Source organism: Bidens hawaiensis, unplaced genomic scaffold (assembly GCF_021521415.1).
Source record: "Bidens hawaiensis isolate Kalapana, Puna unplaced genomic scaffold, B.hawaiensis_p1.1 tig00022179_1, whole genome shotgun sequence".
Taxonomy (NCBI): domain Eukaryota; kingdom Viridiplantae; phylum Streptophyta; class Magnoliopsida; order Asterales; family Asteraceae; genus Bidens; species Bidens hawaiensis.
The window spans coordinates 294,335-304,528 of NW_027493444.1; the positions used below are offsets into that span (position 1 = coordinate 294,335).

The following is a 10,194-nucleotide window of genomic DNA, read 5'->3' on the forward strand; positions in this document are numbered from 1 at the left end:
AAGGATATTCAACATGTATCAAAAAAACAAATAAATCTGTGCGCCGCAACGCGGTGGTAAGAAAACTAGTGATTAAAGAATTTGCATAAAAGAAAGTGAAATAGAAAACTTACATTTTCAGTGTGGTGAAGAGGAATGTGGTGGTTTCCTCAGTTTCTTGTCGATAAGCGGTGGCGGATTGTGTCATGCAGTTTTGCCCAAACAAAGTGGCAAGTGATTTCCCAACAATGTAAAGGCTCCTTTTTATGCTTGTCGTATCTGTTGGAACTATACAAGTTTTCAGGGTTTCTAAAACCAAAGACGAGCGTTCCAAGTGGCCACTTTAGTCAAGATTTGGGGTTTACGTCAGGCTATGCTATGCTTATAATCCAACTAAGGGCGTATTTGAGATAGAGTTTGAAAACTTAATGATTTACTGGTTTTTCAAAAATCCTTTTTTATTTTAGCGGTTAAAAAATTCTTTTCTAAAAGCCACAAATTATAGCTTTTTGAAAAAGCTAATAAGTTGTTTCCAAACTCAACCGAAACATGCCCTAAAAATTGACTCAAACAAACTTAAGAAACACAATCAATCTCAATAAAATGGTAGAACCGTTGCAAATAATTCCTTTTTTACCCATGTACCATGCCGAACTATATGTTCAGGGAGCGGCATTGCCAGAACAAGATACGCAACAAGTTCGGTGGTGTGTATTTAAACCAACCAGCAACCAGTAAGACTGGACCGTTTTCATTTTCAGTAACCGCTGCTTATGAAAAACAATGGTTGCCTTTATGATGTTCTACATAAGATTGTTCGAAAAACCAAGTTTATCCAATTGAGATCCATGTATTTTTGTCCTAAAATATTTGTGACCCAAAGGCTTCACAAGTGTCTAGATCACATGCAAAGCCGCCAGAGACACAACACAGCTATGAAACATACATAGCTACACAAACTTTAACATTTTAAACCTCCCTAAACCCGGTACGCAGACCATCAATTGCACAGCTACAGCTACAGCTACAACTACAACCTCCTGCACATCTTCTGCACCTTCTGCTAACCACTTAACCTATGGTTTTACAAACTTGGCTGCTCAAATGGCACCCTCACAAACAACTGGCCTTGCAGGGTCACAACCGCTGAGGTTTGTGAAGGGTCGATTCTAGACGGTAAGCTCACAACCTTGATCACAAAAAGTTTCAAATCAATAATTATGCAAGTTGCATATTATTATATTATCAATTCAGGTTATCAGATTTTGTAGACGTACCTTTTTAAAAGGAGAAACGCCCCATGGATTGTCGAGCTGCTCGGGTTCGCCGGATATAATCAACCGACCCGCTGGATCAGACTGTACCCGCACCTGCATATAGTTTTTTTTAGCAGAGAATAATAAGACGTAAAAAAAATGAGGAAAAAAAAACGAAAAAAAAATCTTGTTTAAATGTGGGTTTCTCGTGATTTATTCCCTGTATATATCTGCGTGTGCGCATAGGGTTTCGATTTCTTCAGAACTTCAAGAACTCCTAACAACCAATCATTTTATTTATTTAACTTATATATTTAGTATTATTTTAGGGTAATTTGTCATTTTTATATATGATTTTTTATTACATATATATAAAAAATATATATTTAATCACAAGTTTAGATATGTGCCACAACCAGTTTACATTCATGTAATTATAAGATTATGTATAATAAATGACAAAAATACACTTAAAATCAATGTTTTAATGAACGGTTTTTTACTCGTACCGGATTGGACTAAAAATTGTACAACCACTTGAACCGGGTTTACCAGGAGATTCAACCGGGTTGATTGGTTGAATAGTTTACTATGTAATTTCATATAAATGCACCTTCAACTCATAAAATAACCCAAAAGCACATGATTCAATAATAAAAAGTAATCCCAAATGTAATCCATAAAAAAAATAACAAAGCACTTGATTTCAAACAAAGTTTTTATAAAATGCAAGTGTGCAATGGGTTTATGATCGTTTACTGGTTTACTCGTTTCAGTTTTATCTACCAGATTAAAAGTCATTTTTAAAAAATATGGCCCGCAAAAAGTATAAAAATCTATTGGGCTTAAAACTGGTTAGCCGGTTTAAACCGGTATTTTTAAAAAATATGCTCTAGCAAACCGCCCAAAATACCGGCTGCCTCTTCAGAATCTGGTATAACTGGTTCAACCGGCCAGTACGAATCAATTTTTAAAACATTGCTTGAAATAAACATTATATATATAAAATAAGTAAAAAGAATGATTGGTTGTTAAGAGTTCTTACAGCTCTTGCATTATTTGAAAGTTCTGAAATGATGCATGTGTGTGTATATGTATGTATATATATGTAAGTATATTACCTCTTCACGCAAAAGACCAGGAACCAAAGCATACACCTCAAAGCAATCCTTCTGTACAATAAAATGACAAAAACAGGTAATAAATCAAAAGACTAAGAAGGTTTAGCTTGAATTAAAGTAAATAACTAAAGTAATTCAATCAATTAAAGAAATAATTAAAAATTAACAAACAAACAAACTTACAGTTCTATGCACATTGATCTTCACCCAATCAGCAGGGAGGCCAACATCCACAATTGCTGAGTCCAATCTGCAAATTACATTATAGCAACTTGTGTGAGTCAATGGAAAAGATTTTTAAGGAATCTTATAATCTCTACTTAACAGTGAACAGTTAATATTTCAAAGAAAGATTAAGACTTGAAAACAGCACAATTCGTAAACTAAGAAAGCAAGACATCTCACTGTGGTTTTGATGCTTTCACGGGACCAAATTTGGCACCACGTTCAGCCAGAGATGGCTTTTTACGCTTCAGCAAACCTATAAAGTCGAAAGAAAAAGTCAAAGAAAAGTATAAGCATTGAAAAATGTTTTATGTTTAAACTCGATGAAAACTGTACCAATGCTTTGCTTTTCTCGACTCGCAATCATATTTGATGTCTTATCCTACAAAACAAAGTTGATTATGCTGGTTAAAAAATTACAAAAGCTAGATAAATTTCTAAAATTTTATGGATTAGAAATAAAAATACAAAAAGTATACCTTAATGATTGGATCTCCAACCTCCCCATTACTAAGAAAGCGTTGAGAGTGCCAACCCTGCATAGCTCGAGCTGCTGCATCTCGCCTGACACGTCCTGTTCCAGGGGTTTGAATAACATTGGCCTACAAACAGCAAGAATGTTCATGATTAGTCACAATTAATGAAGAAATGAGTAAAATATGAGGTACCTGTTTTGCATTGGAAGCAGGTTCTGCAGAAGAAGAAACATTGAATGGAAGATCCCCAATGCTCATCTTATATTTCTCATATTCAAGCAACGTCTGCAAAATTTTATGTCAGCTAACGATACTCTCATTTGCATGTGAAAGTACAGATGCAACACAATATTGGGGTGATCAAGCATGATGGATTTGATCATCATTTCATAAAGTGTATGATATCCAAGAGTTCATACCTAAGATGTAGACATCTCACTGTCAACTAAAATATAATAGAAAACAATCTAAAAAGTGAATCATACTGTATATGGAATAATCTTTCTTAGGCCCGCAAAACAATAATAAAAACTAGGACTGGCAAATGGGTTGGGTTGGGCGGGTTAGGGTCACTGGTCATAACGAGTTACGGTCGAAACGGGTTGAGGTTGGAACGGGTCCAGGTCAGAACGGGTTTGGGTCGAAATGGGTCGAGGTCAGAGCAGGTCAAAACGGGTTTCGGGTCAGAACGGGTTGGGTCTTTTTCTAATATTCTTTTTGCAGTCATTCTTAAAAAGATGATTTACTAGAAAAATGGAATTTTGCTGCTAAATGAGCGTATCAGTGCTATCTGAGAAGCTTTTGGGTTTAATCACAATTTCTTTATGTATCAGCAGCTTCCATAACAAAATCAATGCATAACATCTTTAATCTTTGTGAGAACTTTACTTCATGGATTCAGATTAAATGCCTAACTACTAGAGGCGGAAACCGTAACCAGCGCCCGGTGCGCGTTTAACATGGCTCCTGACACGTAACTGCATCAGCACAGTACCGAGCACCGGTTTCGCACAACATCGGCTACGCATATTCCGGGGCCAATTACACACATTCCGGCACCGGATACGTGTGCAGCATCTGTTACGTGTGTTAAATTCCAGTTACGTGCATTCCAGAATCGGTTACACGTCCAATGCCACGTTATGCGCGTACCGTACCGGTTATGCGACAGATGCCGGATTAACACATCGGATGTCGGGCTGCGCATACCGACAGTGTAAATTTGTAACATTGATACGAGACTGAATCAAAATTCACAGAAAAAAATTTCAATTTTCAATTGTGAATTGTAAATTTGCAATTATAGTAGGAAACCTAAATTGAATATATGCAATCATTTACAATTTCAATACGAGATGCGCTCAAATTGTCCCTATCAAATGCAGATCAAGTAATAAATCACATTCAATTTAAGACCTATAAACACATCAAGCCCTAACACAAATTTCGGAATCAAAGGATTAGTTTATGATGACGAGACTTGCAGGATCGATCGATACCTGAACTAACGAAGGAGTTGACGGGCGATCATCACCGCAGCGACGCTGGCAAGACGTTCGTCCATGGAGACAACGGAGATTGGATTGGGGATGAGTGAATGAGAGATGAGTGTCGATGAGTGATAGACTGACCCGTGGTTTATTAACTATTAGTAACAGAATAACCCTACTAACCCCCTTCTTTAACTTTTCGGCCCGCTTGGACCCATGGACAATATTGAGAATTTTTAAATGACCTACTTTGACCCTTTTAGACTATCCACATTCGCATACCAACCCGACCCGATCTTTCAACAAAAAATAATTTCTCTCTCATCAAGGTACACAATCCAACCCAATCCAAATTTTCACTCTCATTCACAACCCAAACCAAACAAGCTTTTTTGTTAAATAAATATCGTTTATGATTATTTAATATATATAGAAAAATAAAACTTTAAATAATAAGTTTAGGAACCAATAACATTATATCGGAAACTAATAAGTAAAAAAGTACATATTTCTGAAAGAACCTCGTTTTTATTAAAAATTATATTCAAGTGTTCAGAAAAAAAAAACGCGGCTGTGTTCTTAGATTTTTTTTTTAAGTTAATAATTGAAGTTTTTAAACAAAAATCAAAATGCATATTAAATTAACTGTTAACAAAAAGAAGGAAAAAGGAAAAAAGAAATATGGACTAGTAAATGGCTGACACTTGGCATAAAATGGGTTGCAACCCAGGTTGTTTTGGAGAACAGTTCGTGAACCTCAACTATAATTTTTTCTTATTTTTCTTAATGCCATCTTGCAACCCAACCCACCATCAGGTTGGGGATGCGAATGGTCTTAGTTTAAATGCCTTACCCAAACCAACCCATATAGTTCTAAAAACAGTCCAAACTGAACCATCTGAAAGGGTTTGGGTTAGGATTACCCCCTCTAATAAAACTACAATAACTCAATCAAAACAAAACAAAAAAGCAATAGCATGTTTCCTATAGGTTCAGAGGCACCATAAAATTGGACATTAAATGTAAATATGTGTAACGGCTATCACTAGATTATGAACCTAAAAGATAACTTTAGCAGTAACTTGATATGCAAAGTCAAAGAATAACAGTTGACTTTCAACACTATAGGGTAAATATAAACAAATAAATAAAAAGCTCTAGTTAAGTAACAACCTTCTCATAAAAACATCGGAACGTCCATGATACAGTAGTACAGGTCCTGTCCAAAATAAATCATAAATGTCAAACTCTAAGATTAGTATACAAGTAAAAACTTACGGAAATAATCAGACATCACAAGTAAACATGATGAGAGCAAAAAAAGGAAATATTCACCCATTATTCTTTAATGCAATGATTTTCCTTTATTGAGTGAGTTAAACTAAAGCAAAGAGAGTGAAATGCAAAACTGTTGCAATACAAATGTTTTATGACCATAATCTTAATTAACTAACATCTTTGGGTTCTGCCTATGATCGGCTAAAAATAAGTAATCGGCCAAATCGCCCGCCCCTTAGTCAGATCTAGTCAGACCAAAACGAGCCTGCTTGGGCTAGATCGCTGACCAAATTCCGAACACTTTCCGACCAACCTTGGTAAATTACATAAAAAACATGTGTGTATATAACTAAAACTTACATATGAAAAAAATGTGTATGTGTATATAAGATTGAAATTACATATAAAAATTCCAATCCAATTAATGCTAGTCCCTACCCCCACCGGCCGACTAGCTCCTAACGAGGTCTACAACACTACCTATCAATACCACTAAATGACTCGTCTTGTGAAATATTATCCAGAAACAATTACAATTCTCCGACTTTTTTTAGATATGCACAAGCCTGTTTACTGTTGGCTTTCGTTACAACAAATCAATATCTTGATGTCAATATAAACAATTTGTACCATTACATGTTGATGATAATGCTAGTTAACAGAATCATGACCTATACGGAAAAAAAAAGTTCTAACAGTTTTAATATAATCAACTTAGCTAAAATGAGATGCTACAAGAGAGGTTGGTTTAAATGCTGGTAGCCGCTCGAAAATAAAAGACATCAATAAGAATTATAAGATTGTAACCAAATGAAAAGCTGGTTGCAGTAACATCAATGTAGACTGTAGAGTACGTAGTAGGTAACATAGAAGACAAAAATACACGAGTAACGACAGATATATGTATAGGTCTATTATAGTTAGATGCCCGAGAACCATAATCAATGAAAACTATTGTGCATTAGCATATAAGAGCGAGCAACTAAAGTAACACGCAAGTTTGGCATGTACTTGCTTCGCGAAATTCTAACAGCTAAACAATGACTTGAGGCATGTAAAACAAGGTTTTCTTAATGAGACTCTTAAATCAAATAAGGTGAATAATCAATTAAAAAAAAAGAAGCCAAACATGAGCATTTGATGCTTACTTTGGGGGATTAAATGATTCTCCAATGTATCGCCACACCCTGCCTGCGGTCAGCTACAAGTGCAAGAAAACATATAATTACATAAAGATGGTTGAAACATGATATCTTCGTATTAAGAAATATTTCCTTACTCTAAACAAAAAACAAAAATTTTCCTTCGAATCATATAAATTAATGCCAAAATATTCTACTTTAACGTCTCCTTTAATTACATAAAAAACCATCCAAAATAAGAAAGATATGGTACGATTCAAAAACGAAGTATCTAATTTTATTAGGTCAACTCATTATATGATTAAGCAAGAAAAAACATATAGCAGAGTAAGCATGGAAATATAGGTCATGAAAGATAGCCACCATCATACGTCATACAGATGAGGTTTTCCTTCAAACCATATAAATTAATGTCAAACCATTCGATTTTAACGACTCCTTTAATTACAAAAAGCATCCGAAAAAAGAAAGATAAGGTAAGATTCAAAAAATGAAACATCTAAGGTTATTAGGTTAACTCATTATGCATAAACAATAAGAAACATATACAGAGTAAGCATGGGAATATAGGTCATGAACGACAACTAAAAGGGTTGAGCCGGCCCGAATGATCGTTTCATTTCAGACCTCAAAGAGGGTTGAGCAGGCCCTGATGAACGAAAGCGACCATCATACATTCTTCAACTTTGTTTAACTAAACCAGCTTACCAAATTTATACACAGTCATACTCTTAAGCCTCGCATTTCAACATACACGCTTAAGTAAACCAATATACTTCCTTAAACCATAAACTATTATACCCATGTCTTGCAACATAACACATATAGCTAGCTCGCAATTCGTGTCTGAACATGTTTAAAACGACACGATTAACACCATCAAACATGAAAATGACTCGTTTAAAACTTGGCTTTGGTGGTTTGATCGTGACAGTTATATGTTTTACGTATCAAAAAGGACAAATAATGATTAATGAACCCTAGCCTCTTAATTTTAATCATTCTTAATAATAGTACAAAACTGTATAATGTACTTTTTCTGCTAAATATGTCTTATCATGTATAAATAGGTACCCAAACTGCCAGCCCTAGATACGAATATGATAAACCGGCTTCCTCTATAAATAATAATAATAATAATAAACCTGTTCATAGCCACCATTCCTGATGACTGATCTCCATAACCTGGCAAACAAAAATTAGGTCAAAATCAAATAAAAATCATCAAAATAATAATAATTAAATAATAAAAGGAACTGACTTGAGGCAATTCAATGGTTCCCCATAGAACTTAGGAGGCTTAAAGTCCAAAAACCTCTGCTTATGAAAAGTGTCAAGCTCCTTGATAAAGGCGGCCTGTTCCTCCCGGGTACCCGACTCGTCTTCTTCTACGGTTGAATTCGGATCCAATAAGAATGATTTCCGGTAGTCTAGGGTTTTAGACTCTCCTCCGCCTTCCTTTGCCACCTCATCATCCATGTGTTGGAGCGCCATTGTTATTATTATCAATTCGGTGGTGGTGGTATGGCGTCACCAATGAAAAATACAAATTGCTGCCGCTGCTGGTTCTTTTACACGTTGGTGATACTCTATATATATACACACATACGTCTGTACCGTTTCTTTTCTTTCTATCTATGCTTCTACAATTTTATATTATTTTTCCTTTTTTATTTTATTATTATATCAGCTTTTTTTAAATTTTATGAGGTAGAGATTTTTTAGTAAATTTGGTAAAAAGCACTAATTTATTTTTTAATATTTATTAAAATTGATTTTTAGTAGAGGAACTAAATAAACTATAATAATAAAATATATAAAAAATTATTATTTAATTAAACATGAGAAATGAAGATGAAAGACTGGTCGTGAATGTTCTTATTCCTTATTTAGTTATTTGGGTGGTCCGAGATTTTGAGTGTATAATTTTTATTTTTTTTAAATTACCTCAATCAATTGTTGCTTAAGTTTTACCTAGATCACCTTAAGACTATGTGTAATGGTTGTTTAGTTAAAACGTCACCTAGGCTCCATATAGGTAAAAATGAATTGCTTAAAGCTTATTTTAAATTAAGTGTACTGGTTTTAACTAACTGTAATTATTACTCAATCATTATTTTATTATCTCAGTATTTTATTATTCAATAAACATAATAATTTAAATAATTAAACAACACAATAATGTTTTAATAAGATAAAAGGTACAAGTACATAAGGAGAAAATGATACCGGAAATAAGAAAAGAAATTAAAGGAAACTCGAAATAAATAGAAGATATTATAACATTTTTCTATTAAAAAAAAGACCAATCGTTAACACGATATTTTGTACTGTTATTTAATGGTAATAATAGTCGCTCTCCTCATCGTCAATTTTACGATTGTTCTATAAATGGTCTACAAAATTCTGCTAGAAGATTTACATGAGTGACCCTATTTTTTGTTTTCGGTATGTTTGTCTGTTTCTCTTTTAAAAATAGTAGTGCGGGCACAGGTTAGATGCCATCATCATATTCTTGACAAATCGCTTTCCCAGAATTCTCCAAGTTCATATTTGTCTCCGCCTCTCACCCACCTCACAGCTCCACCGTAACCCTCCCTTTCCGTCTCCGCCTCTCACCAAAACCGCCACTGCCGTTACCCCCCCCCCCCATCTCCACCTCAATGCTCCACCCTTATTTTGCCACCGTCATCACCCATTCTCGGTTTTTGCTTATTTGGTCTTCTATCATTTCATTTTCTAGGCGATTTGTTTTGAATGGCATTAGTTTGGAGGTTTCGCTAGTAATGCCCGCCAGGTGTTTGATTAAATGCCAACACCAAATTTTATTTTAATTTCCTTTGTTTCCAAAAACAAAAAAAGTTTTAATTTCTTAAGTGATTTATGAGGGTCTGTGGTGGAGAGCCCGGTCCTAGCTCGGGCACAGGGATTTGGCGTTGCCCCTTTAAAAATTTTCATGTTTGCAAAGATAGTATCCCGGGATACAAGGGGTACTCTAGGTTACTCATGCATTTTCAGCGGGATCACTTCAATATAAAGGAAATGAGAGATCAGTTAAAGGAGCGTCTTGCTTCGGACTTGGAACTCTACAATGACGTTGTCGAAACCTTGCGCTTGCTTAAGAACTGGTTATGCGGGGAGTGCATGGCCCTGCATGCCTTGAATAGGCCTTGTCTGCACGGAAAAGAAGTTATTAAATGCACCCCACGTGCAGGAGGCGACTTTGA

General features: G+C 35.1%; 1 protein-coding gene across 1 annotated transcript; it reads right to left on the reverse strand.

Annotated features, from left to right (window-relative positions):
* Positions 1-708: 708 nt before the first annotated feature.
* Positions 709-8,482, reverse strand: LOC143564950 (AT-rich interactive domain-containing protein 3-like). The gene is made up of 12 exons (XM_077052085.1): positions 8,229-8,482; positions 8,113-8,152; positions 6,974-7,026; positions 5,721-5,766; positions 3,250-3,342; positions 3,061-3,183; positions 2,918-2,963; positions 2,762-2,837; positions 2,540-2,606; positions 2,357-2,407; positions 1,257-1,349; positions 709-1,168 (listed from the first exon to the last, which is right to left on the reverse strand). The coding sequence occupies exons 1-12, from the start codon at positions 8,459-8,461 to the stop codon at positions 1,064-1,066; spliced, it is 1,026 nt and encodes a 341-aa protein (XP_076908200.1). The 5' UTR covers positions 8,462-8,482; the 3' UTR covers positions 709-1,063.
* Positions 8,483-10,194: the final 1,712 nt, after the last annotated feature.

What these genes read in the sequence shown, in the direction of transcription:
- LOC143564950 (XM_077052085.1), bottom strand. Translation starts at nt 8,461, where the DNA reads ATGGCGCTCCAACACATGGATGATGAGGTGGCAAAGGAAGGCGGAGGA. An exon ending in GAACCATTGAATTGCCTCAA is followed by an intron (nt 8,153 to 8,228) that starts GTCAGTTCCTTT and finishes TTTGTTTGCCAG; the next exon opens with GTTATGGAGATCAGTCATCA. An exon ending in AGATCAATGTGCATAGAACT is followed by an intron (nt 2,408 to 2,539) that starts GTAAGTTTGTTT and finishes TTTATTGTACAG; the next exon opens with AAGGATTGCTTTGAGGTGTA.